The sequence below is a fragment of the Mytilus californianus genome, unplaced genomic scaffold (assembly GCF_021869535.1).
Source record: "Mytilus californianus isolate M0D057914Y unplaced genomic scaffold, xbMytCali1.0.p SCAF_7, whole genome shotgun sequence".
NCBI lineage: Eukaryota > Metazoa > Mollusca > Bivalvia > Mytilida > Mytilidae > Mytilus > Mytilus californianus.
In genome coordinates, this window is record NW_026262723.1 from 50,782,329 (window position 1) to 50,807,129 (window position 24,801).

A 24,801-nucleotide genomic window follows, 5' to 3' on the forward strand; every position below is an offset into this window, starting at 1 on the left:
TTTGTTTAACAACTCACCCCACTTAAGGGGAAAATACCGTTGAATTTACTCATGCCAACTCTCCCCACCTATGAATAAAATAATCCTCTGGGGGCAGCTTGATACGACCGCAGAGGTCGAAACCCTGAACAGTTGGGGCAAGTATGGACACAACATTCAAGCTTGATACAGCTCAGAATTTGGATTGTGATTAAATATTTGACACAGCATAGGTTTCTGACACAGAATGAATGTGGTCTAAGAACTTAAAAAAATTATATTTACCTATTCAAACCATATCATTATTATTTGCTTTTATATATTAATCAGAAATAACCAATTTAAAATGGAAAATTTTAAATAAAAAAAAGGGAAAAGGAATCCCCCCTAAATGTTTTGAACCCCCTTATGATTCATCATCCCCAAACTCAATCCCAGCCTTCCCTTTGTGGTATGGTACCTTGCAGTACAATTTCAGAGAGATTCATACACTTGAACACAAGTTATTGTCTGGAAACTAGAAAAGTGCTTGTGTGTTGGCCCCTTTTTGGCCCCAATTTCCTAAACGTTTAGGGCAATTACCCCCAAACTCAAACCCAGCTTTCCCTTTGTGATATGGAACCTTGTAGTACAATTTCATAAAGATCCATACATGTACACACAAGTTATTGTCCTGAAACTAGAAAAATGCTTGTTTTTTGCCCCTTTTTGGCCCCTAATTCCTAAAATTTTGAGGCAATTACCCCCAAAATCAATCCCAGCATTCACTTTGTGATATGGTACCTTGCAGTACAATTTCAGAGAGATCCATACACTTGAACACAAGTAATTGTCTGGAAACTAGAAAAATGCTTGCTTTTTTGCCCCTTTTTGGCCCCAAATTCCTAAACGTTTGGGGCAATTACCCCCAAACTCAAACCCAGCTTTCCCTTTGTGATATGGAACCTTGTAGTACAATTTCATAAAGATCCATACACTTACACACAAGTTATTGTCCTGAAACTAGAAAAATGCTTGTTTTTTTCCCCTTTTTGGCCCCTAATTCCTAAAATTTTGAGGCAATTACCCCCAAAATCAATCCCAGCATTCACTTTGTGATATGGTACCTTGCAGTACAACTTCAGAGAGATTCATATACTTGAACACAAGTTATGGTCTGGAAACTAGAAAAATGCTTATTTTTGGCCCCTTATTCCTAAACGTTTTGGGAAATTACCCCCAAACTCAATTCCAGCTTTCCCTTTGTGATATGGAACCTTGTAGTACAATTTCAGAAAGATCCATACACTTACACACAAGTTATAGTCATGAAACTAGAAAAATGCTTGTTTTTTTCCCCTTTTTTGCCCCTAATTCCTAAAATTTTGAAGGAATTACCCCCAAAATCAATCCCAGCATTCCCTTTGTGATATGGAACCTTGTGGTACAATGTCAGAGAGATCCATACACTAACACACAAGTTATGTCTGGAAGTTACAAAAATGCTTATTTTTGGCCCCTAATTCCTTAACTGTTGGTACCATAACCCCAAAATCATTCCCAACCTTCCTTTTGTGGTATTGAACCTTATGGTAAAATTTCATAGAGATCCATTCACTTAAACTAAAGTAAGTGTGCGAAAATCAATGAGTCTTCGGACGACGACGATGACGATGACGACGACGACATCGACGCCAACGTCATACCAATATACGACCGCAAAATTTTTTGCGGTCGTATAAAAAGGCTAAAATACCGTTGAACTTAGTCCTGCCTGTCCTTTATTCATCGGGATTTAACTATTTTTCATAAGTGGGGCGAGTTGGCAGGACTAAATTTATCGGGATTTTACTCTTTTTCATACCTGGGGCGAGTCGGCAGGACTAATTCGTCAGAATAAAGGCACCAGTTTCGAAGAAATTGAGCACAAATGTCTATAGAAAGATCTGGCCACCAAATGCTACAAATATGTTATCTATAAATACAAATTCGTAAGGGGTTCCGCGGAACCCTTCGTCTCGCCTGCGATTACTGCTCTCAGTGTAAAAGTGTACTGTTGACTTTAAAAGGTTTGACAAAGTTACTGATGTCTAAATAATAAACCACAGACTGAACCTAAATGTTGACGCCGCCAACGCCGACGACGAAATCTAGGATCGCTATGTCTCGCTTTCGCGACATCAATATCGCAGGCTCGACAAATATCAAGCATCTTTATGATGTTAGTTTCACGAAAGTTTCTGTTTAAATCAGAGCATTTTTTTTACTATGTTTGATTTACACTTCCTTAACAAGATATTTTTTTCTACGTTTGCCATCCGTTTTAATGCAATCAAGTTGGACTAATTTATTCAATCTGTTTGGTATGAGGATTACTTGCATACAGGGTATAGAAGTCAAATGTTTTATACAATTACTCAAAGAGAGAAGGACTTGCATTGTATGAACTTTACCAAATCTTTTGATTTTTTTTGTATCCACATCTGATTCACATTACCTCTAGAGAATGTAGTTACACAGTTACTCTTGACTGCTGATAAAATATATGTTTACAAATGTGACAGACCGAACAGACCTTGTGTAAATTACGTGCCAAAGTAATACATTAAATTTCAAGCACTTACTGATTTTTCTAAATTAAATTTTAATTACATGAATTTTAAAATTTAATTGATTACATTATAATGAATTCCGTTTCAATTTCTTTTCTGCTAGGTACTACAGTCGACTGTTTTTATCTCAAAGTAGTCAGCAGAATCAGAGAAATATTTCAAGATACCTGTAGTTCGACTCAAACGAATACCGGAAGTTTGACAGACCAAGGGATAAAAATATTGCTTAGCATGGTAAGGCTTAAATAAATACAGGTGAATATGGGTAGAGGATCCATAGTCTGGTCTGAGATCGGTGTATCTGTACACAAATGTATGGTCTTTTATTATTATAATAAAGTTTTATGTGTTTTTTGTCTCGAAGTTATTTCTTCGACAGTAACAATTTATCCTGTGGTTTTTAGCCAAAAAGAACATTTCCAATCGATCTTAGCGTGATTCCCAGTTGACAAAGTTTTCCAGTCTTGTATACAAGAAATTTGAGAAAATTAAGAGTTCTTTTCATTGCCTTTTAATTCATCATTTTTCCGCAAATTAGAACATACTCATCCATTCTCGTCCAATGGAAAATCGGTATTTTGCCTTCTATTTGTCATAGTACATAGCTTTCCATGCACTATAAATGCTATACATGAATGACTTTTCGTTGTAGATTAATTATGAAAGTGAACTCATAAAACTGCACATTGGAAGGTGTGAATATGTTCTAAAATGGTCAGATAATACTCGGCAACGCCTCGGGCCTTAAATATTCATTAAACATGACCAAGTATTATCTAACCTATACAGAAAATATAAGAGATTAAAGACGCCGATTAAGAAGTTTTTATCACTTTATGCATAAACAAGCTCATTTATGTATGATTACGGTTAATTAATATAAAACATTTAAAATCATTTTTCATAATTTATAACAATATATCGCTAATTATCTATAATGGCGATCAAAGTTTAACACTCGTCGGAAAAGGATGTCATAAATCAATACAGTGCTCAATGGCCAAGCAAATAATTACAGGTGTAATAATTGTCAGATTAACTCGTCAATCCTGTTGTATCTTTACCCCAAGTCAGGGGGTTCTCCCAGCAAGGAGCAGATAACCGACACCAGTGGGCCTCTTGACTGATGAAGCTGAGGACGGAGTCTGCGCACGCCTGCAGCGCCCTCTTTGTCAATTGTCGTCAAAGTCGGACAGACGATAACGAAGACACAGAATTGCAACGCCTGATAGAGAGGTAATATAATAGTGTAGAGCCTTACAACTATATATACATTTAGTCCAGGTCGGGTCCTTTCGGGGGACAATAATCTTTCCACGAGAAGAACGCAACTGGAAAGCATTCTTCACCAAGTTTTCTGAGTATGCTTCTGCTGCAGGTTGGACATAAAAACATGAGAGAGAACAGCTATGTTGGTGCTTGGAGGACAAGGCAAGTGACTTTTATACAGTGATGTTTGACTCAAATAAAGAGATTGCTTTTACTGCAGTGGTGTCAAAAATGGTGAAACGCTTTGGATTTCAGGAGCCACCAGAAACCACAGAGATCCAGTTCAAAACAATCACAACAGAAAGATGAATCCTTAGAGGATTGGGAGGATCGTGTATTGTCTCTAGCAACACAATCCTTCAGAGACCTGTCTGAAGGGTATAAGACAAAGCAGGCAGTAATATTTGTCAAGGTTGCAATGATCCAGAGGCGGGTCAACATGCATGCGGGTTTAAGCAATCATCAGTGGAGAATGCCATCGACATAATCAAGTGGTTTCAGCATTCCAGGAAAGCTGTGCAAGCACATATAGCACAAGGGAAAACTGGAGAACCCCTTGATACAAGTAAAAACTTCCGAACCGACAAATTCTAGTGAGACACCCTCGGTTCATGGGGTTGGTTGTTCAAAATCATTTATGGACACACGAGTGTGTCAGATGGAGCAACAACTTCAACAACAAAGAGAAGAGCAACAACAGAGCATGCAGCAGATGCAAAGCCTGATGTCCTCAATGGAAACATTCACTGCTGAAATACGACAATCCAACAGATCTACTGATGCTTCACCCAATAGGGACTACAGAGCAGACAATACATCTCCAAGACGTGGACAATGCAGGAGAGGTGATTACTATGATCGCAGAGGTAATCGTAGGACACGGACTCCAAATGGGGAGTGTTTTTATTGTCACAAAGAGGGACATTACAAGAGAGATTGTCCAGCGTTACAGAAAGGCAGACGTCCAAACAGAAAACTCAACCGACACGCAAGTCAGTTACTATGAATGTGCTAGAAGAAACAGTTGCTGAGGGGCTAACTAATGGGTTCACAGTTGTCGGAACAATTGAGACCGCTCAACTCTTAAGAGTGAAAGAACAAGTCCAAGACAAGCTAGTGACTGCTTTGATCGATACAGGCTCAGAAGTAACCATTATGCAGAACAAAGTTTTTGACTCCTTACAAGAAAAACCCCATTTGGGAAACACTCATGCATGGTGCAGGCAGATATGCATATGACCTGCAGGATAACTAATCCTACTCTTTTTAGGATAGATGACCTACTTTTCAGCCATCAGCTATACATTTTGAATATTGCTCAAATCGACTGTGAGATGCTTCTTGGTCATGACTTTCTAGCAAGGAATAATGTCATGCTCAACATTGGACAAGGATATATGTCAATCAATGACAAGACTATCAAGCTAGTCTGGGGAGGAGAGAAACCAACAGCTACACCCACCTTTAACAGAATTATAATATCAACCTCAATAGTGGCACCACCAAACTCAGTAATGCGAATGAAGTATAGAGTACCCGTACAAGAGAATGATTTTGTGGTAGAACCAAACTCAAAGATTACACTTTTGATACCCAGATCAGTTTGTGCTAAGAGACAAAGTCCAGTTGTTTCATGAACGTAACGGACAACCCTGTCCGCCTCCAGAGTGGATTTGAAATAGCAGAGGCACATACAGTGACCGTCGTACAATCTATGGATAAGCCTGAGGAGCCAAGTGATGGCACTTGCTCAGCCAATCAGTAGGTAACCAGTTCAAGTGGTAGACCATCCAAGCAGGAGTCAAAGAATTTTATACAAACTCAAGTCAGGATTTGACCAAAGACCAGAAAGCAAAATTGAGAACATTGCTTTACCACTACAGTGATGTCTTTGCAAGGACAGAGTTTGACCTTGGTAATTTCAGTAGTTTAGAACATGAAGTCGATACAGGTGATGCCCGACCTATCCAGCCACGATTGCAAAGGACTCCAGCTTGTTTTGTGCAGGAGGAGGAAGTGTACCTCAAGAAAATGTTGGATGCTGGAGTCATACAACCTTCAACTTCTGAGTGGGCTTTAGCGCCAGTCCTTATCAAGAAGAAGGTTGGCGGAGTGCGCTGGTGCATAGTTTTCAGGAGGCTAAATTCAGTACGTCACGTACGAATGTATTGATACTTCGGCTGGTAACATCTGGTACTCCAGACTGGATGCTAATAACGCGTATTGGCAAATCAAGATCAAACCAGAGGACCGTAAAAAGACATCTTTTGTGACAAAGTATGAATCATTCGAGTGTTTTAAGATGACTTTTTGACTGTGCAACGCACCAGGGACTTATTGCAAGAGTGATGAACCTTGTCCTCATGGGACTAACGTGGAAAACTGTTCTGGCCTTCCAAGACGACATATTGGTTTTAGGACCCAACTTTCGATGAAAACCTCACAAATCTAGAGAATGTATTTACAAGATTTAGAGAGTATAGACTCAGATTAAAGCCTAAAAAATGTGCTTTGTTTAGGACAGCTGTGGAAATTTTAGGGAGGAGTGTAAGTAACCAGGGCCTCCAAATAGGTCAGCAACATTTGCAACCAGTTAGTGTTTGGGTGGTGCCTACATGCACAAAGGAGGTTGAACAATTTCTAGGATTTATGAAGTACCACCGTTCATTCATCAAGAACTGTGCCAGAATCAGTATATGAAGTAACAGGAAAAGTTTTTATGGAATCATGAACGTCAACTTGCGTTCAAGGCATTAATAGACATGTTGTTAGCTGCACCGGTATTGACATTACCAAACAACTAGTATTATTTCATCCTAGATACTGAAACTTCCCAAAATGCAAAAGGTGCTGAACTCATCCAGGTGCAAAATGGAGAAGAACGCACCATAGCGTATGGCAGTTTTGTATTAACAGCAGAACAAAAACGTTATTGCACAACTAGAAAGGAGTTGTTGGCGGGCATCAGATTTATTAGACAGTTCAGACACTAACTTCTGGGAAGACAGTTCACTATAAGGGCAGATCACAGTAGCTCGACATAGCTTGTCAATTTCAAAGAAGCACAGGAACAGTTGGCAAGATGGTTGGAGGAGCTCAGCCAATATGACCTGGTTATAAAGTACAGGCCAGGAAAACAACACATTGATGCAGAGGTCTTGTCCAGTCTTCCAGAAAGGTTTAAAGAATGTCCACATTATACCTAGAACACCGTACTAGCAAGTTAACATTGCAAGGGTTGTGAATACTGCCAGCGAGCTCATCAAAGTTGGGCACAGTTTTTGTGTGAGGTAGACGAGACAGTCCCACTGGCTAGAAAAAGGAAACAGAAGCCTAAAATAATTAAAAGGGTAGCGACAGCAATGATGCCCTTTTTTGAAATTCCAGAAAAAGATTCAACCTTGGAACAGTCAGTCTCACAACCTGAATTACCAGTTGTGCCCCCAGTTATTGACGCTTGCTATAACACCAGTGGCCCGGACACAATGGAACAAGCTGAAAAACAGTCACAAAGGGATCAGTCTACCCCAGAGTACGATTTAACACCGTTCAGTGCAGGGATGGATTTGTTTTTTAGTCCTTCATTAGCAAGAATTGTAGTTGACAGTCCAAATAATTGATATGTGGCAGCAATCGCACAAGAAGAGGGAATAACCATCTCTGGTTTTAATGAAGAAGAAATTAAAACACAAAAGGATAATGATGTAGACCTGAAGTATATACTGTCATGGGTCAAAGATAGCAGAGAACATCTGAACAATGGCTAGTTTTTGGCATCACCAGCAGCCAAGAGTCACTGGATTAATAAACAAATGTTCTTCATGGACGATAATGGTGTTTTAAAGAGTCAACCCAAGAAGGAAGGAACAAATACCATGCTGGTAGTACCTGCTACTTTACGAGAGACAGTAATGGAGCTTAGCCATAACTGCCAAGTGCAGGATATCAGGGTGCAACAAGGAGAATGTCCAAAATCAAGGACAAATATCACTGGTATAATATGACCAAGAACATCAACTCCTTTGTACTCAGTTGTGATACCTGCAACAAGAACAAGAAAGCAAGCAGATATGGGAAATGTCCTCTGACCAAGTACCATGCTGGATATATGGGCCCTTTGCCAAAGACCAAACAGAACAACGTGAATATCCTGATGATGACAGATCAATTCACTAAATGGACAGAATGCATCCCACTTCCGTCACAAACAGCTGAAGTGACAGCCCAGGCAGCTATAAATGAGTTTTTCACCAGATTCGGTTACCCGTTCCAGTTATTCTCAGATCTGAGACGTGATTTTGAGAGCGCACTCTTTAAAGCAGTGTGTGATTTGCTGCAAATTCACAAGGCTCGGACAACACCACATCGTCTTCAGTCAAATGGACAGGTGGAGAGACAGAATCGCAGTCTCATGGATGCAATGAGATGTTTTGTTGACTCCCAACAAGACAAATGGGATCAGCAATTTGCTCAGCTGGGGGAGCCAAGAGGTCAAGTGTGAACAGGAGTAAAAGGTACACACCGAACAAACTTGTGTTAGGCAGAGAGACAAATCAGCCAGCTGATCTTTTGTTTGGCAGTCAGAGTGGAAAGAAGTATGAAGGGGCTGACAGTTACATCATAGAGCTAGAAAAAGCAATCAATAGTGCACACACCATAGCACGTGACAAACTAAATACCACCCAGGACAAAATGAAGAGGGACTATGGTCTCTGAGTATTGGAGAAGTCATACCAGCCGGGAGACCTTGTATATGTGACAGTGTCCTTGACACAGCCCAGATCAAGGGTAAATGCAAGAAATTGGGATCGCCATGGAAGGTGCCAGGTATCATTATTGGTAAGGTTACTGGTTATGTTTACAAGGTAAAACACAGAAAAATTCCTGCTTGATTACAGACAAGCAGGGACCAATTCAAAAAGGGTGAGGACGTCTTAGCAAAACGTCAGACCAAAACTAAAAGTCCACAGTACTGTGTGTGTCGTGGCCCAGACACAGCCGAGACTATAACTGCAGGGAATGGCTTCACCTGACTTGTTTGGGCATGTCGGTACAAGTGGCTAATGAAATAGATCCTTATATCTGACAAAGGAGGGGAGAAAGCAAGTAGTTAAACAGGTTTGCTAATTATTTTATTCTTATTTTTTTTTAGAATGTAAGATTCAGCAGAATCTTTCAAGTCATGTTCGGAGGCCAGTAGTGATGAGGGGACACGGCCTTGGAGGCCTAGTGGTAACTCCCAGCCGGGAGTGGGCATTCAGCCCTTTGATCTATCCCTGTTGGATGGGAACAGGAGAAGAGTGGTGGTCACACAGGAGCCTGCCATGGTGGTCAGACAGGAACCTCCCAGGGTGGAGCAGCAGGAGCCTGCCAAGGTGGTGCAGGACACTGCTGCAAAGGAACCATCTGTCAGAGCAGATACAGCAGTGGAGGCGCCTGTGGTAAAGGCAAAGGAGCAGTCATCTCCAGTAGTAACCAGCTCTACATCAGAGAAGCCAGCTGAGGAAGATTCTATGGCCTTCAAGAAGGTCATTCCAGAGGCATGGAGAGGCAAGGAAGAACTGGTCTGGACCGAACCTACTGTGGGTTCAAGGACAGGACTTGGCGGGTCAGTGATTGCGACGTTGCCTGCCCTGTCCCAGAATTTCCTGTCATCATGAGGCATTTGCGGGAACATGCCCTGGCTGACCACCTGTCAGGAATGTTCATAAGCAATTTTTCCAGGGAGACAATGCAGGACCGGAACTTCAAGTATTTCAGGGGCCATATGGGGATCCTTCTGGCCAGGTGGTTGACTGGGAAAGAGGATATAACCGCATCGGAATTCGTCAAGTGGCTCCAGCAGCGCGCAGGAATTCCCAGGGGATGCAGGATCCAGGGACCCGACATGCCCCCGTTCAGAGCCGTAGTTCGGCAATGAAATGGCAATAGCACAGTGTGTATTCACTCCATCCAGTGAACAGTCCCGTAGCTTTACTGGAGAGTGATCCTTTCCCTCATCGGGCACCTTAACCAAGCAAACAGGGTCTCTATTGCGACCGAGGAATACAAAGGGAACAACTGTCCATCGTACGACAGGGTGTGCCTCATGAACTGGCGGTTAATAAGTGAATCAAGTGTGGTAGAGCCCGTCGTGGCTCAGTCCAGAGCTACTGTACTACTAGTGGTCTAGCCCAACGTACTAGTGGTTCAGCCAACCATACCAGTGGTCCAGCCTTCTGTACCCATGAAGAAGCCCAAGTCAACCGGGCAGATAACTCAACCAGTTGAGGAGCCAGTGGCAGTGGCAGCACCCACCACCAAAGAATCTCTAGTGGTCCTTGTGTACAAAAACAACAGGAAGGTGGTGACGGTAACAACGGTCCAGAGCGCCATCGAGAAGGCCCAGGATCTGTTTGATCTGGACGATGCTGAGGTTGTACTCACCTACCTTGGGGCAGAGGTTACCTGTAGTGTGAGGCTGGAGCTGCTACCAGCGGTAGCAGAGCTCCAGTTAGTAGTTATGTGAACGATGCAGGTGATCTGAGTGGCACCAAAACTTTGGTTTTATGTTGCAGAGGACTCATATGATTAAGCCTCCGCTTCTTGGCTGGAAGCTGTTTCCTTGATGATTTGGTAACCAGGCCGGAGTAAAAACTGTAGATATACTAGTAGTAGCATAGGATTTGACATTTAGTATTCTCACCATATTGAAGAACAGTATTGGTGTTTCCTGGTTTTACGGTCGTGATTTTCCTTTATGTTCCAAGCTGGAACTGGTCCTTCTATGTTAAACATGGGTTTTTTCTGAGTAATAATAGTAGTAGTGTAGTTTTATTAGAAATTCAAGGGGAGATCAATGAACTGGCAGGTATAGTTACATCTGTATATATTGATAATTGGAAGTATTTTTTATTTGTTTGTGATAATTTATTATATGCAATCAATAATTAGGACGATTCGAGGTTGGACAATTTATATATTCTAAGTTTTTGGATTCAGTTCTTAGCAAGAACAGTGAGCTATCATCTCGTGGTGAGATGTTTCTAGGACTAGGTCTCAAGGGTTTGCTTGCACCTATGGTCGGTGCGGAGTTGTAGCTCAGGTTAATGTTAAAAGTTTTATGTAAGACTGGTGATTCCAACTTTGCTATGTTTTTGATAGTCGTCCAGGGCTGAGTCGTTTATTGTGATCTATATGCCATTTTTTTGGGGAAAATGTTAATAAAATTATATTTGCTGGGTTAGATAACCCATTTGACGGTTATGTGAAAAATGATTAAGGGATTTGACTTAAGAGTCCAAAAAGGGGCATCTTCAGTTGTCATGCCTTTGTCGGAACTACAGTTCCTACTTTTCAAGATGGAGTGGGGTGTTGTATCTTTACCCTAAATCAGAGGGTCCTCCAAGCTAGGAGCATATAACCAACACCAGTGGGCCTCTTGACAGATGAAGCTAAGGACAGAGTCTACGCACGCCTGCAGTGCCCTCTTTGTCAATTGTCATCAAAGTCAGACAGACGATAACAAAGACACAGAATTACCACACCAAATAGAGAGGTAATATAATAGTGTAGAGCCTTACACCTATATATACATTTAGTCCAGGTCAGGTCCTTTCAGGGGACAATAGTCTTTCCATGAGAAGAACGTCACATTAATCCATTTAAATCCCAGAGGTTATAATTAGACATATATGTGTATTTGTTCGAGATAAAAAATGTAATTTTAATGCTTTTGTTAACCTTCACGGTTAATATCTTATGAGTTGAGAAATGTATACTCCATACACGGATGAAGTTGGTAAATTGCTGCTTAGGTGAGCTAACTTTTAATTTTAAAATTGAAATCTCGTTTGTCATAGACTGGTATTGAGATGACCGCTGTAGTCAAATTCGGGGTATATGTCAATAAAAATGCTCCGCTGGGCACAGCTTGATATGACCTCAAATGGTTGAACTCTGAACAGTTGGGGCAAGTATGGACACTACATTCAAAGCTCGATACAGCTCTGAATTTGGATTGTGGTTAGATACTTAACACAGCATAGGTTTCTATGAGAAATGAGTGTGGTCAAAGAACTGAAAAATTTGAAATTGGACTTTTACCTATTATGGTCCAATATCCAAATTTAGACTCATCAGGAGTTGAAAAAATTTTATTTATATGGAACAAAGTTGGGGACCGTGGGAATTTCGAGACAACCGAGCAAGAGACATCTAGAGTTAACTGTATATCATATTGAGACAGAAATGTCACCTAGATTGTATGAAACTTTTTACATGTACTGTTAAATATTGAAAAAATTGTACAAGCATTGTCTTAAGTTTTGAAAATTTATATTTCAATATTACACTTTAACATCGGTTAGAAAATATATAGTACAAAGGCATCTATTATTTGTGTTTGACTTTCATATGATTTATTGTATTTCATTCTTTTCTTAAAACTTAGTTTTTTTATTTTATTAATCCCAACGCATCAGCTTTTGTAAAGGTACCAAGTCTGTACTGAATGAAATGAAAAATAAAAAAAAACACTATTTACATGCATGAGTGCATTAGAGAAACAAGAAATGTTTTGAATTTCCCAGCAAATACTCCTGACCAATGTATTTGAAAGTAATTGAAAAGTAATTCCTAATTACATTACTTTCAATTGTATGTAATTAAAAATATGCTAAATTACATATAACTTTAAGTGACTTTTAAATTCATAATTAAATACAGGTTATGACAATTACATTTTGAATTACCAAAGGCCTGTTTGGAAAGGGATATGGTTTCTTGCATTGTCTGCAGGAAAAACAACATATTTGTCAATACTGAGGATAGGTGTTAAGCAAAATTGAGGTATTTGAAGAGTGTTCATAGACCAATTAATTTTTTTCATTACAATTTGTATCAGTAACCTCACAGTCATAACCTTTTCTGAAGGAGTATCTGCATCTTCTTTTTATGTTTTATCCATTGCCTGGTATAATCCTCGACCCAATCTGTAACTTTAAGTAGTATTACTACTTTTTGAGATGTAGGCAGTATTTTGGATCTTTGACTAACAAACCTAGTAGAGAAGTGTAGTTGACAATGTTCTTGTCACCTGTTATAACTTGGCAAGAGGAATTATATATGCTGTCTTTTAGATTTCACTGATTTGTGGCCTAAATTGATGTAGTCACATAGACTGCTATAGGTATAGAACCACTATTCAGCCCGGTCAGAAAGACATAGAAGAAAGTAGCAAATATTTTAAACAAAATAGTTCCTACGCATAGCTGTAACTTTGTCAATAAGTAAAATATATGGGTAGTTTTGCTATCAAAAAAAAGCTTCGGGACTTGGGATCACTGTAAAAGTTTCCTTTGAAAAGTAAAATAAATGGGGAATGTGTCCATGAGACACAGATGATGCCCCACTTACATAGTTATAAAGGGACATAACTGAAGAACAGTAAAAGTGACACTACCCAAATTTGAACTTGATCTGAGTTTCGTGGTAATAAGTACTGTGTATAAGTTTCATAACATTTAGTTGAGGCAAACTTAAGTAAGAGAACGGAAACAGAAAATTCAGCAATTTTTCCATTTGTAAAGGGGCATAACTCTAGAACGGTTAAAGTGAAACCACCAAAATTCAAACTTGATCTGTGTTTTCTGGTAATAAGCATTGTGCATTAGTTTCATAACATTTGGTTGAGGCAATCTAAAGTTAGAGAACGGAAACGAAAAATTCAGCAATTTTTTTATTTGTAAATGGGCATAACTCTAGATCGGTTATAGTGACGCCACCAAAATTCAAACTTGATCGGTATTTTGTGGTAATAAGCAATGTGTATAGGTTTCATAACATTTGGTTGAGGCTAACTAAAGTTAGAGAGCGGAAACGAAAAATTCAGCAATTTTTCCATTTGTAAAGGGGCATAACTCTAGAACGGTTATAGTGATGCCACCAAAATTCAAACTTGATCTGTGTTTTGTGATAATAAGCATTGTGTATAAGTTTCATAACATTTGGTTAAGGCAAACTAAAGTTAGAGAACGAAAACCAACTTTGGGAAGTACGGACGTACAGACGGACAAGGGTAAAACTTAATGCCCCCTCCGCTACGGCGGGGGCATAAAAACAATTATGAAATTAAGATACAAGGGCATATTTGCCCTGTTGCTCAGATCAGAAGTACCTGTTTATGTACTACCCATTTTCCGGGAACCAGTGTGCTCAAATATGCAATTAAAGGCATGTTGATTTTTTCAGCCCAATTCAGGAAAAGGTATAGTTTTGACGTGAAATGACTATCTCTTTATTTGAACTTAAGACAACATAGCTATGAATGCTTGAAATTGCAGAATTTAACATAGAAAGCAATGGGGCTATGAGTAAGTGGTGTTATTCCTATTACTGAAAATTACTGAAATTCTAATTTAGAATACCATTCACAATGAAAATTGATCACATTTGTTGTTAGTAATCATGTTACATCAACTTTTTTTAATGAAAAATTATGTTGGCGTCAAGTTACAGCTCTCAAACTTCTACAATATAGCATTTGCATGCATTGTTAAGACTTTACCTAAATTTTCAATGTTTGCATTATTTTAGACTGGAATCAATGAACATGTAAATTATGGCTAGTTTATAGTAAAATAAATGGGGAATGTGTCACTGGGACACAGATGATGCCCTAACTTGCATATCATATAATGTTATAAAGGGGCATAACTCTATAACAGTAAAAGTGACACCACCAAAAATCAAACTTGATCTGTATTTTGTGGTAATAAGCATTGTGTATAAGTTTCATAACATTTGGTTGAGGCAAACTTAAGTTAGAGAAAGGAAACGAAAAATTCAGCAATTTTTCCATTTGTAAAGGGCATAATTCTAGAATGGTTAAAGTGACACCACCAAAATTCAAACTTGATCTGTGTTTTGTGGTAATAAGCATTGTGTATAAGTTTCATAACATTTGGTTGAGGCAAACTAAAGTTAGAGAACGGAAACCAACTTTGGGACATACGTACGGACGGACGGACGGACGGACGGACGGACGGACGACAAGGGTAAAACTTAATGCCTAAAAAAGCATAAAAAAGCTTTTGGTCAAATTATCTTGTCAGTCTCCATGTTTTATTGGGTTTCTTATTGTATCATTTTATGAATTTTTTAGAAAATTGGTATATACTTAAATAAGAATTCCCAAATCTCACTTGAAATGCAATTTTCAACCTGTCATTTCAGTAAGTTGTCTAGCTGGTACATACATTAATTGCTCTTGTTGATCCATGTTATTACTTATAAGTATATTTTCTTTTTTACTAAAACACCCCTTTTCCTATTGTGTTATTCCTATATGCAAAGAAAAGTTTTAGAAAGGATCATTTCTCTGTTTCATTTTTTCCAATGCCAACCAGTCTGAAAAATCTGTAATGGGCAATATCAGAGATGATACCTGCAAGTTTGTATTGATTAAAAAATTGATTTGTATCAAGGGTTTTGAAATGTAAATTGTTCAAAGAATATCTATTATCTGTCTATAAAATCCCTTTATACTAATGTCCCTGAAACAAAAAAATAATTTTCACTAAAAATAATTTGGCTCTAAATATAATAAGAAAAAGGAATGCACATTTATCTGTGAGGAAATTAGATATGTTTAGAGAATGCTTATCAATAATAATAAATATCATACCTTCTCTCCCTTCACCTTGGCCTAAAACTTTGACATCTACATATTCTGGTCGTGTTCCAAATGTCCAAGCTCTAAACTTTTGTAACATTGATGTTGATTCTGGTACAAACATTGGCAACCTCAGTTTGTGACTGTAATAGCAAAGGAAAGTTTAAGAAATTTTTTTCCAATGATGATATTACATTTTTTGTTATATGTATATCAAAATATTAAGGGATTTGATGTTGTAAGCACATCTTTCTTGGTCACTGTTTAGTTTATTTAAAATTTCTCACTCCAAGGGTAACTGGATAATAGAAACATAATCACTCTTGACCTCCTGTCGACCAGCAGTAAAACCCTTGCCAAAGGGGCATCCTTTGGTTGTGGGGGATGTTTAAATTCACAGCCAAGTCCAGTCATAATGGGGACGTTAAATCCAACGCCTCATGAAGAAAGAGTATCACACATAATACATTAATTTGATTACACCAGATCTATAAACAGTGATACCTGTCCACAACAAGGTAAGTTATTGATCAGTTGATGTACAATGCTCTAGTTTTGATAAACAATGTAAATGTAACCAAGTTGGTAGACATAATTGAATATATTGATACATTAACTAAAAGTATACACCCAGTTAATACATATCTGATCTAAAAAGTGAACCACATCATTATTGATATCTGGTTCTTTATTTGTAAATAATTTAAACGTAAAACAATATTTTATTTTAGTACACAATAAAATTGTCTAATAATTCTATTATTATTGCAAGTGATGTTTTCAAACTTTATTAGATTTCGAAATTTCCAAACTGTTCATTTGGCTATGCATTTTAGGATATTGTAAAATATACAATTTCCTTTAAACGCCTGGCATAAAAACAGAGGATCATATTTTTCTCTTGTAGAATTAATTCTATTATTAATGGGTAGATCTTTTTACAATTATAAACAAAGTTTAATTTTGGACCCTTTTGACCTCAATGTAGACCAATTTAAAAATGGGGCCCAATATCCAAAATAGTAATACAAGGTTAGAACCCCCAAAAATTAAAGACTTAATTTAATCCCATTGAAGATTTGTATTTATTTTCAATTGAAGATTTCTTGCTATTGCGCAATACTGTGCTGTTGCACAATACTAAGTTAATCTGGCCTTGAGGTCATAAAACTTTTGAGCACGATTATCGTACTCAGACTCAAGAATCAACCAATCAAAATATTGGATTTGATGTTTCGAGCACAAATTTTGTACTCCGAGTACTGAGTAAAGTTTTATGACTGAGGGCCCTGTTATGATATATAATAATTTACACACCCTGTTTGGTGTGTATCTCCTTCCATATCAGTATTTGTTGTTTTTATATATAAATCAGAAATAATCAATGTAAAAATGGAATTTTTTTTGGAAAAAAACCCTAAAAAAAATATGAAAAAAAAATCCCCACAAAAATTTTTTTGAAAAAATTTGAAATTTTGAAAAATCTTGAACAAAAAAGGTATGAAACCCCCCAAAAAAATTGAAAAAAAAATCCCCCCCCCCACCCCCAATTTTTTTGGAAAATTTGAAGATTATTTTCTTTTCAGGAAAAATGTACAATTTCAGAGAGTTGCATAAACTTAAACACAAGTTATTGTCTGGAAACTAGAATAAAATGCTCCGCTGGGGCGCAGCTTGATACGACCGTCGAACCCCCTTATGATTCATCACCCCCAAACTCAATCCCAGCTTTCCCTTTGTGGTATGGTACCTTGCAGTACAATTTCAGAGAGATCCATACACTTACACACAAGTTATTGTCCTGAAACTAGAAAAATCCTTGTTTTTTTGCCCTTTTATGGCCCCTAATTACTAAAATTTTGAGGGAATTTACCCCAAAATGATCTTTTCCTCAATATTGACACAGATGGACGACTTCACACGAAAATCTATGATAAACGGGACGATTTCAACTTCCCAATTATCAATTTCCCATTTCTCAGCAGTAACCTACCCTCTGCCCCTTCGTATGGTGTTTACATATCTCAATTGATACGTTATTCTCATGCTTGTTCACACTATACGGACTTCATATACAGGAGTGTTCTCCTTACGAAGAAACTGCTCCAACAAAGTTATGAGGAGGACAGATTAAAAATGACACTCCATAAATTTTACGGACACCATCACCAATTGGTTGATCCATACGATGTGTCTTTGTCAAAACTAACTAAGGACATTTTTACCACGTGTTAGATAGTGGTTTGTCATTACGTCGTCTGATCTTTTAATTACCAAACGTGACTTATTCCCGATTGTGACTGTTTTGCTGAGTGTGAAACCGCATTGCTATAAGACGTGTCACGGTACCTTTCTATCCCAAATTCATGTATTTAATTTGGATGTTATATTTGTTGTTCTCGTCGGATTTTGTCAAATGTCTTAACCTATTTTCTGTTATATTCGTGTGTTATGGTATAGATAATTAATCACCCCCTTCATTAATTAGATTTTAGTTTGGTTCAACGAAATTTATACGATATATTTGGTTTACAGTTTGATTCAGAAGAAACACCGACATAGCTAGATAATACAATTAATTATCCAATTACTACCACAATTTGATATTGATAAGTATTGTAATTTTCATTGTTATTAATAAATGTAATGGCAGTATTACAAATCTATCTTGAATCAATCCTAATCCTTTCTTATTTTTGGGAAATATTTTTACAAATTCCTATGTGACGTCACTTTGTGTGTTTTTTTAGAATTTCAAATGTGACGTCACTTTGTGCGTTGAGGCTTTAGCTAACTCAGCTGTGTATTTTTATATGTTGGATTAAGTTGTTTTATGTAATGTATCCGTTTTTATTCTGTAGTTAGTCCCCACTTTGGTTTTATCATGTATATCTATTATATAGTCATTTTATAATATTTACTGTTTGCAAAATTATAAATTATTCTAAATAATAAGGATGTTCTTGTCCCAGGCAGAAAATCCTGGCCGTGTTAGACAACTTTTTGGAAGTTTTGGTCCTCGGTGCTCTTCAGCTTTGTACTTGTTTTGGCTTTCAAACTTTTTTTATCTGAGCGTCACTGGTTAGTCTTGTGTGGACGAGACGCACGTCTGGCGTATTGAATTTTAAGCCTAGTACCTTCTGCTAGCTATTATTCGTGTGGTTCTTTGTCCTATATGTTCTCCCATTTATTTGTATTGTGGTCCTGTCATGTGATGTTGTCGTTTTGGTGTTGTGTTTGACGTTGCCATAAAAGCGGGAGGTTTGGCATGCCACAAAACCAGGTTCAACCCACCATTTTTTTCTTAAAATGTCCTGTACCAAGTCAGGAAAATGGCCATTGTTATATTATAGTTCGTTTCTGTGTGTGTTACATTTTAATGTTGTGTTTTTGTTCTCCTCTTATATTTGATGCGTTTCCCTCAGTTTTAGTTTGTAACCCGGATTTGTTTTTATCTCTATCGATTTATGAGTTTTGAACAGCGGTATACTACTGTTGCCTTTATTTGGCCCCTTATTCCTAAACTTTTTGGGCAATTACCCCCAAACTCAATTCCAGCTTTCTCTTTGTGATATGGAACCTTGTAGTACAATTTCATAAAGATCCATACACTTACACACAAGTTATTGTCATGAAACTAGAAAAATGCTTGTTTTTTGCCCCTTTTTGGCCCCTAATTCCTAAAATTTGGAGGCAATTACCCCCAAAATCAATCCCAGCATTCCCTTTGTGATATGGAACCTTGTGATACAATGTCAGAGAGATCCATACACTTACACACAAGTTATTGTCATGAAACTAGAAAAAATGCTTGTTTTTTGCCCCTTTTTAGCCTCTAATTCCTAAGATTTGGAGGCAATTACCCCCAAAATCAATCCCAGCATTCCCTTTGTGATATGGAACCTTGTGGTATAATGTCAGAGAGATCCATACACTTACACACAAGTTATGTCTGGAAGTTACAAAAATACTTATTTTTGGCCCCTTTTTGGCCCCTAATTCCTTAACTGTGGGTACCATAACCCCCAAAATCAATCCCCACCTTCCTTTTGTGGTATTGAACCTTATGGTAAACTTTCATTGAGATCCATTCACCTAAACTAAAGTTAGAGTGCGAAAACTAATGTGTCTTCGGTCGAAGACGACGACACCGGACGACGACGACAACGCCAACGTCATACCAATATAAGACCACAAAGATTTTTTTGCGGTCGTATAAAAATGCTTGTTTTTGGTCCCTTTTTTGCCCCTCATTCATGAACGTTCGGGGCAATTACCCCCAATCTCAATCCCAGCCTTCCCTTTGTAATATGGAACCTTATGGTACAATTTGAGATAGATCCATACACTTACACACAATTTATTGTCCAGAAACAACAAAAATGCTTGTTATTGGCCCCTTTTTGGCCCATAATTCCTAAACTGTTATTACCATAACCCCCAAAATCAATCCCAACCTTCCTTTTGTCGTATTGAACCTTCTGGTAAAATTTCATAGAGATCCATTCACTTTAACTAAAGTTATTGTCCAGAAACCCAATGTGTCTTCGGACGACAACGACATGATAGCATTATACAATCAATTTTTTTGCGGTCATATAAAAACGCAAATTTTTTGCGGTCGTATAAAAATAATATTTCATAGAAAAACAAAGGATGTGGGGTATCCATCCATGACACAAAATCAGTACATGCACAGCAAAAAAAAACACACAATAAGCAAAGGAACAGCGCTTTTATTGCTGTTCTTCAATAGTTTGATTTTAATTTACTGATAACAAAATCAATATTAATACCAATAAAAACAACATTCAAAGATCTAATTACAGCGTTGAATTGGTAACCTTTTAGAATTAGGATCAATAAGTTTACCCGGATCGTTTCTAAATTTCCTGGCTCGGTAGAGAACATCTCCGTAAAAATGAGGATGTGCTATCCCGTTTGAAATAAGTTTGCTACAGGTACAACCTAACTTCCAAACCAAATCTTTATATCTATGGAAGAATTTAGTAAAGGTTTTAAGTAATTTGTGGTAACGAAATCCCTGACTTAATAATTTACCAGTAATGCATAGATTACGTTCATTGAAATCCAAAATGTCACAACAGACACGGGCATAGCGAACGAGTTGTGATATATAAACACGGTAAGATGGTGCCAAAGGAACATAACCGTCCAAAAAAGAAAAATTAGCAATAGGGAAGGAAAAATGGTCCCTTTTGTCGTAAATTTCAGTGTAGAGTTTCCCGTGTAAAACTGAAATATCTAAATCTAGGAAAGGACAGCTATTAAGCTATTACCGTTTATATTTGATTATAAAGTAAGTTCCTTTGATAAAATTTCAGTAGTATATTTTGAACATTCTTGATTATTTAACGAAAATATATCATCCAGATAGTGGTAAGTGTTGTTGAATTTATCAATTAAATGCAATTTAAACGGGTCTTTACTGAGTTTGGTCATAAACTGTGATTCATAACAGTACAAGAACAAGTCTACTATTAAAGGGGCGCAACTGGTGCCCATAGGAATACCTACAACCTGTCGATAAACTTTATTGCTGAAATGTACATAAATATTATCAAGGAGAAAATTAACAGCTTCAATCAGCTCATCACACCTCCTGTAAGTATATCTAGTATATTTACCTTTCTCATTAGGCTTTAAATGAGTTGCAGCAAATATATTTGCATTCAGATTTACCAAACGACCATTTAATTAAATAGAAAAACTTTCGTTTGATAAGATTTTGTGGAAGTGTTGTGTAAAGAGTTGAAAAGTCAAAACTGTCAACAGAACCAAAAGGACCATCAAAAGCACATAATTTATCTAAAACATCCAAAGAATTTTTTACACTCCAAAAATAGTTAATTCCACTATTTTCATATATTTTATTACAAAAGTTAATGATAAGTTCTTTGATAGTAGTTAAGGAACTAGTTACCGTAGTTAAGGAACTAGTTAAAAGAACTGAAATATTGGTTGTAGAACACTAACACGAGGCCGAGATGAAACGATATTTTACTGTTTTTTTGTGTAGTTTAGGTAACCAATACATAGTAGGGACCTTCAAATGTTCTTAAGACATCATTTTTGCGATTTAAAGTTTCTCTTTATCTATTATAATTTTCAAGATAATAGGAAAAAATGAAAAAAAATGGTAAAAGGAGTAGGCCCGGTAAGACCCTTTTTTGGCCCCAAAATATAGCAGTTTTACAAAATTGTTAAAATGTAAATTTTTAGCTATTTATTGGAAAGAAGAATACTTCTGCTAAATAAATATGGGCTGTTTTTTACAATACAATGCACATGTATCGGGTACTAGCATCATTAAGTCATGCTAAATTACTGAAATCTTCGAAATTTTAGCATTTTTTGTTATTTTTTAGACGGTTTCCGTCTGAAATGGAAGTGGCCGCATTTGTGTTCATTCTTAATATTTAAATGTAAGCTGTATATGAGGATAATACATAACATATATAAAGGTTGAGAATGAACACGGATGCGGCCACTTTCATTTTTGGCAAAAACCATCTGAAAAGTGACATATTATGGCATATTTGATAGATTTTTCATATTTAAGCTTAAATTTGACCGTCTTTAATGACTAAATTAGCTCAAATCTTTCACATACACTAATTGAATCGACTGAAGTAGACACTTAAGTGTTTAAAAAGTGTCCAAAATCTTTCATCAGATGAACCTGAATTTTGAGGCCAAAATCGGCCCTACTCCTTTGTCATTTGAGGGCAATAACTCCTATAAGAAGTCGTCTGACAGTTTTGATGTATATGGACAATTGGTAAAGCTTAACATTCTGAACATTTTTGCTTCAGTCAGATTTTCTCTATTTATAACGGTTTTCAAAATAAATGACAAAACTTGCATTTTACCCCTCTTTTCTATTTTAAGCCATGTCGGCCATCTTGGTTGGCAGACAGGGTCATCAGACACAATTTTTAAACTATATACTGTAAATTCAGAAATAATTGTGTGCATTTTTTATTGCGATTTTTAAAGAATGGACACCAATGCAAGATTAATTTTTGTGATTTCTTTTTTTTTTTTCACATCCCTCCCTTTTTCAAAAAAAAAAATCTTTCCCCTTTCCCTCAAGATATGGTCATAATCTCAATTCAAATTTCCAATGGAGTTTGCAACCATAATTACCCATTTAAATTCATCATAAAAGTCTTAAAATAGAAAATGACATACATAATGATGGCTAAAATTAATATTCCTTAATCAGCACTTTTAATAGTAACTTCTAAAAATTAATTGACAGCTAATCACCTCAAGACAATACAACATTTCTTTAAACATAATTTAAAAGCAGTGTAAGTGAGGTAATCCAGCCATAACATTGTTCTTTTAAGTAATTGTCCATTAACCAGGAAACCCTTGTTTTTCCCCCTTTTGTGCCCCTTATTCCTAAACGGTTTGAGCCATAACCCCCCCAAAGCCAATCCTAACCATCCCTTTGTGGTATGGAAACTTGTGAAACTAATTTCAGAGAGATCCATACACCTTTCCACAAGTTACTGTCTGGAAACTAGAAAAATGCTTATTTGGGCCCATTTTTGGCCCCTAATTCCTAAACTGTTAGGACCATAACCCCTAAAATCAATTCCAATAAAATTGAGAATGGAAATGGGGAATATGTCAAAGAGACAACAACCCCACTAAAGAGCAGACAACAGCCGAAGGCCACCAATGGGTCTTCAACGCAGCGAGAAAATCCCGCACCTGGAGGCGGTCCCCAGCTGGCCCCTAAACAAAACTGTGCACCGGTTCAGTGAAAATGGACGTCACACTAAACTCCAAAACATATAATTGAACTAAAATTAAAAAACATACAAGACTAACAAAGGCCAGAGGCTCCTGACTTGGGACAGGCGCAAAAAAGCGGCGGGGTTAAACATGTTTTGTGAGATCTCAACCCTCCCCCTATACCTCTAGCCAATGTAGAATAAAGAAACACATAGCAATACGCACAGTAAAACTCAGTTTAAAAGAAGTGAGAGTCCGATGTCAGAATAGGTAACAAAAGAAACTAAGCAAAATGACAATGATACATAAATGAACAAAGGACTACTAGCAGTTACTGACATGGCAGCTCCAGACCTCAATTAAACTGATTGAAAGATAATGTCTTCATCATATGAAAATCAAGTACAATCCCTCTCGTTAGGGGTTTAGTATCATACCATCATAAAATATATGAGAAGAACATAACCCGTATCATGCCAATAACTGGTTTTAGAATAAATGTGTTTATTTCCGATGCAAAGACCCTATGAGTGAATCAATATTAATACCAAAATATGCAATCCTTAATAACTTAAAGCTTGACAACAGTATCGTAACTATATCCTTTCCGAATAAGTCTGTTTAAAGGTTTGGTTAGCTTTTGAGGTGAATGTCGACATTTTTGTGCTTTGTAAAGAATATTACCATAAAAATTGGATGTGAAATACCTGAACGTATAAGATGTCTGCATGTTGATTTATATTTACGAATGATGTCCTTGATAAAATTTAGTAAATGTTTTGACTAGTTTGTGATATCGAAAACCCTGGTGTAATAATTTTTCAGTAATACAGAGATTTCTTTTGTCAAAGAACTTGAAATTGGTTATATGAATTGAATTTATATTCAATTAAAGATTTCTTGCTGTTGTGCAATACTTAGTAAATCTGTTGTCAGACTATAAACAAATAAAGTTCAATTAATTCTCAGTCATATTAGAAATTTATGAAAATAATAAATGTGGATGATGCTACCGCTTGCATATCATATAGTTATAAAGGGACATAACTGAAGAACGGTAAAAGTGACGCTACCCAAATTTAAACTTGATCTGAGTTTTGTGGTAATAAGCTTTGTGTGTAAGTCTCATAACATTTGGTTGAGGTTAACTTAAGTAGAGAACAGAAACTAAAAATTCAGCAATTTTTCTATTTGTAAACACGCATAACTTTAGTACGGTTGTGTATAAGTTTTATAACATTTGGTTGAGACAAACTAAAGTTAGAGAACGGAAAAGAAAAATTCAACAATTTTTATGTTTATAAAGGGACATAATTCAAGAATGGTAAAAGTGTCGCCACCAAATTTCGTACTTAATCTGTATTATGTAGTAATAAGCATTGTGTATAAGTTTCATAACATTTGGTTGAGGCAAACTAAAGTTAGAAGACAGAAACAAAAAATTTGTACTTGATCTTAGTTTTGTGGTAATGAATATTGTGTATAGGTTTCATAATGTTTGGTTGGGGCAAACTTAAGTTACAGAATGGAAACTAAAAA

At 37.0% G+C, this 24,801-nt stretch overlaps 1 protein-coding gene across 1 annotated transcript in view; it reads right to left on the bottom strand.

The window, feature by feature from the left end:
* LOC127709738 (B9 domain-containing protein 1-like) overlaps positions 1-24,801 on the bottom strand; it is a 68,617-nt gene that overhangs the window by 8,886 nt on the left and 34,930 nt on the right. Inside the window, exon 5 of the mRNA XM_052215412.1 lies at positions 15,505-15,635. Coding sequence (XP_052071372.1) covers positions 15,505-15,635 — 131 coding nt within the window. The remainder of the gene's footprint in view (positions 1-15,504; positions 15,636-24,801) is intronic.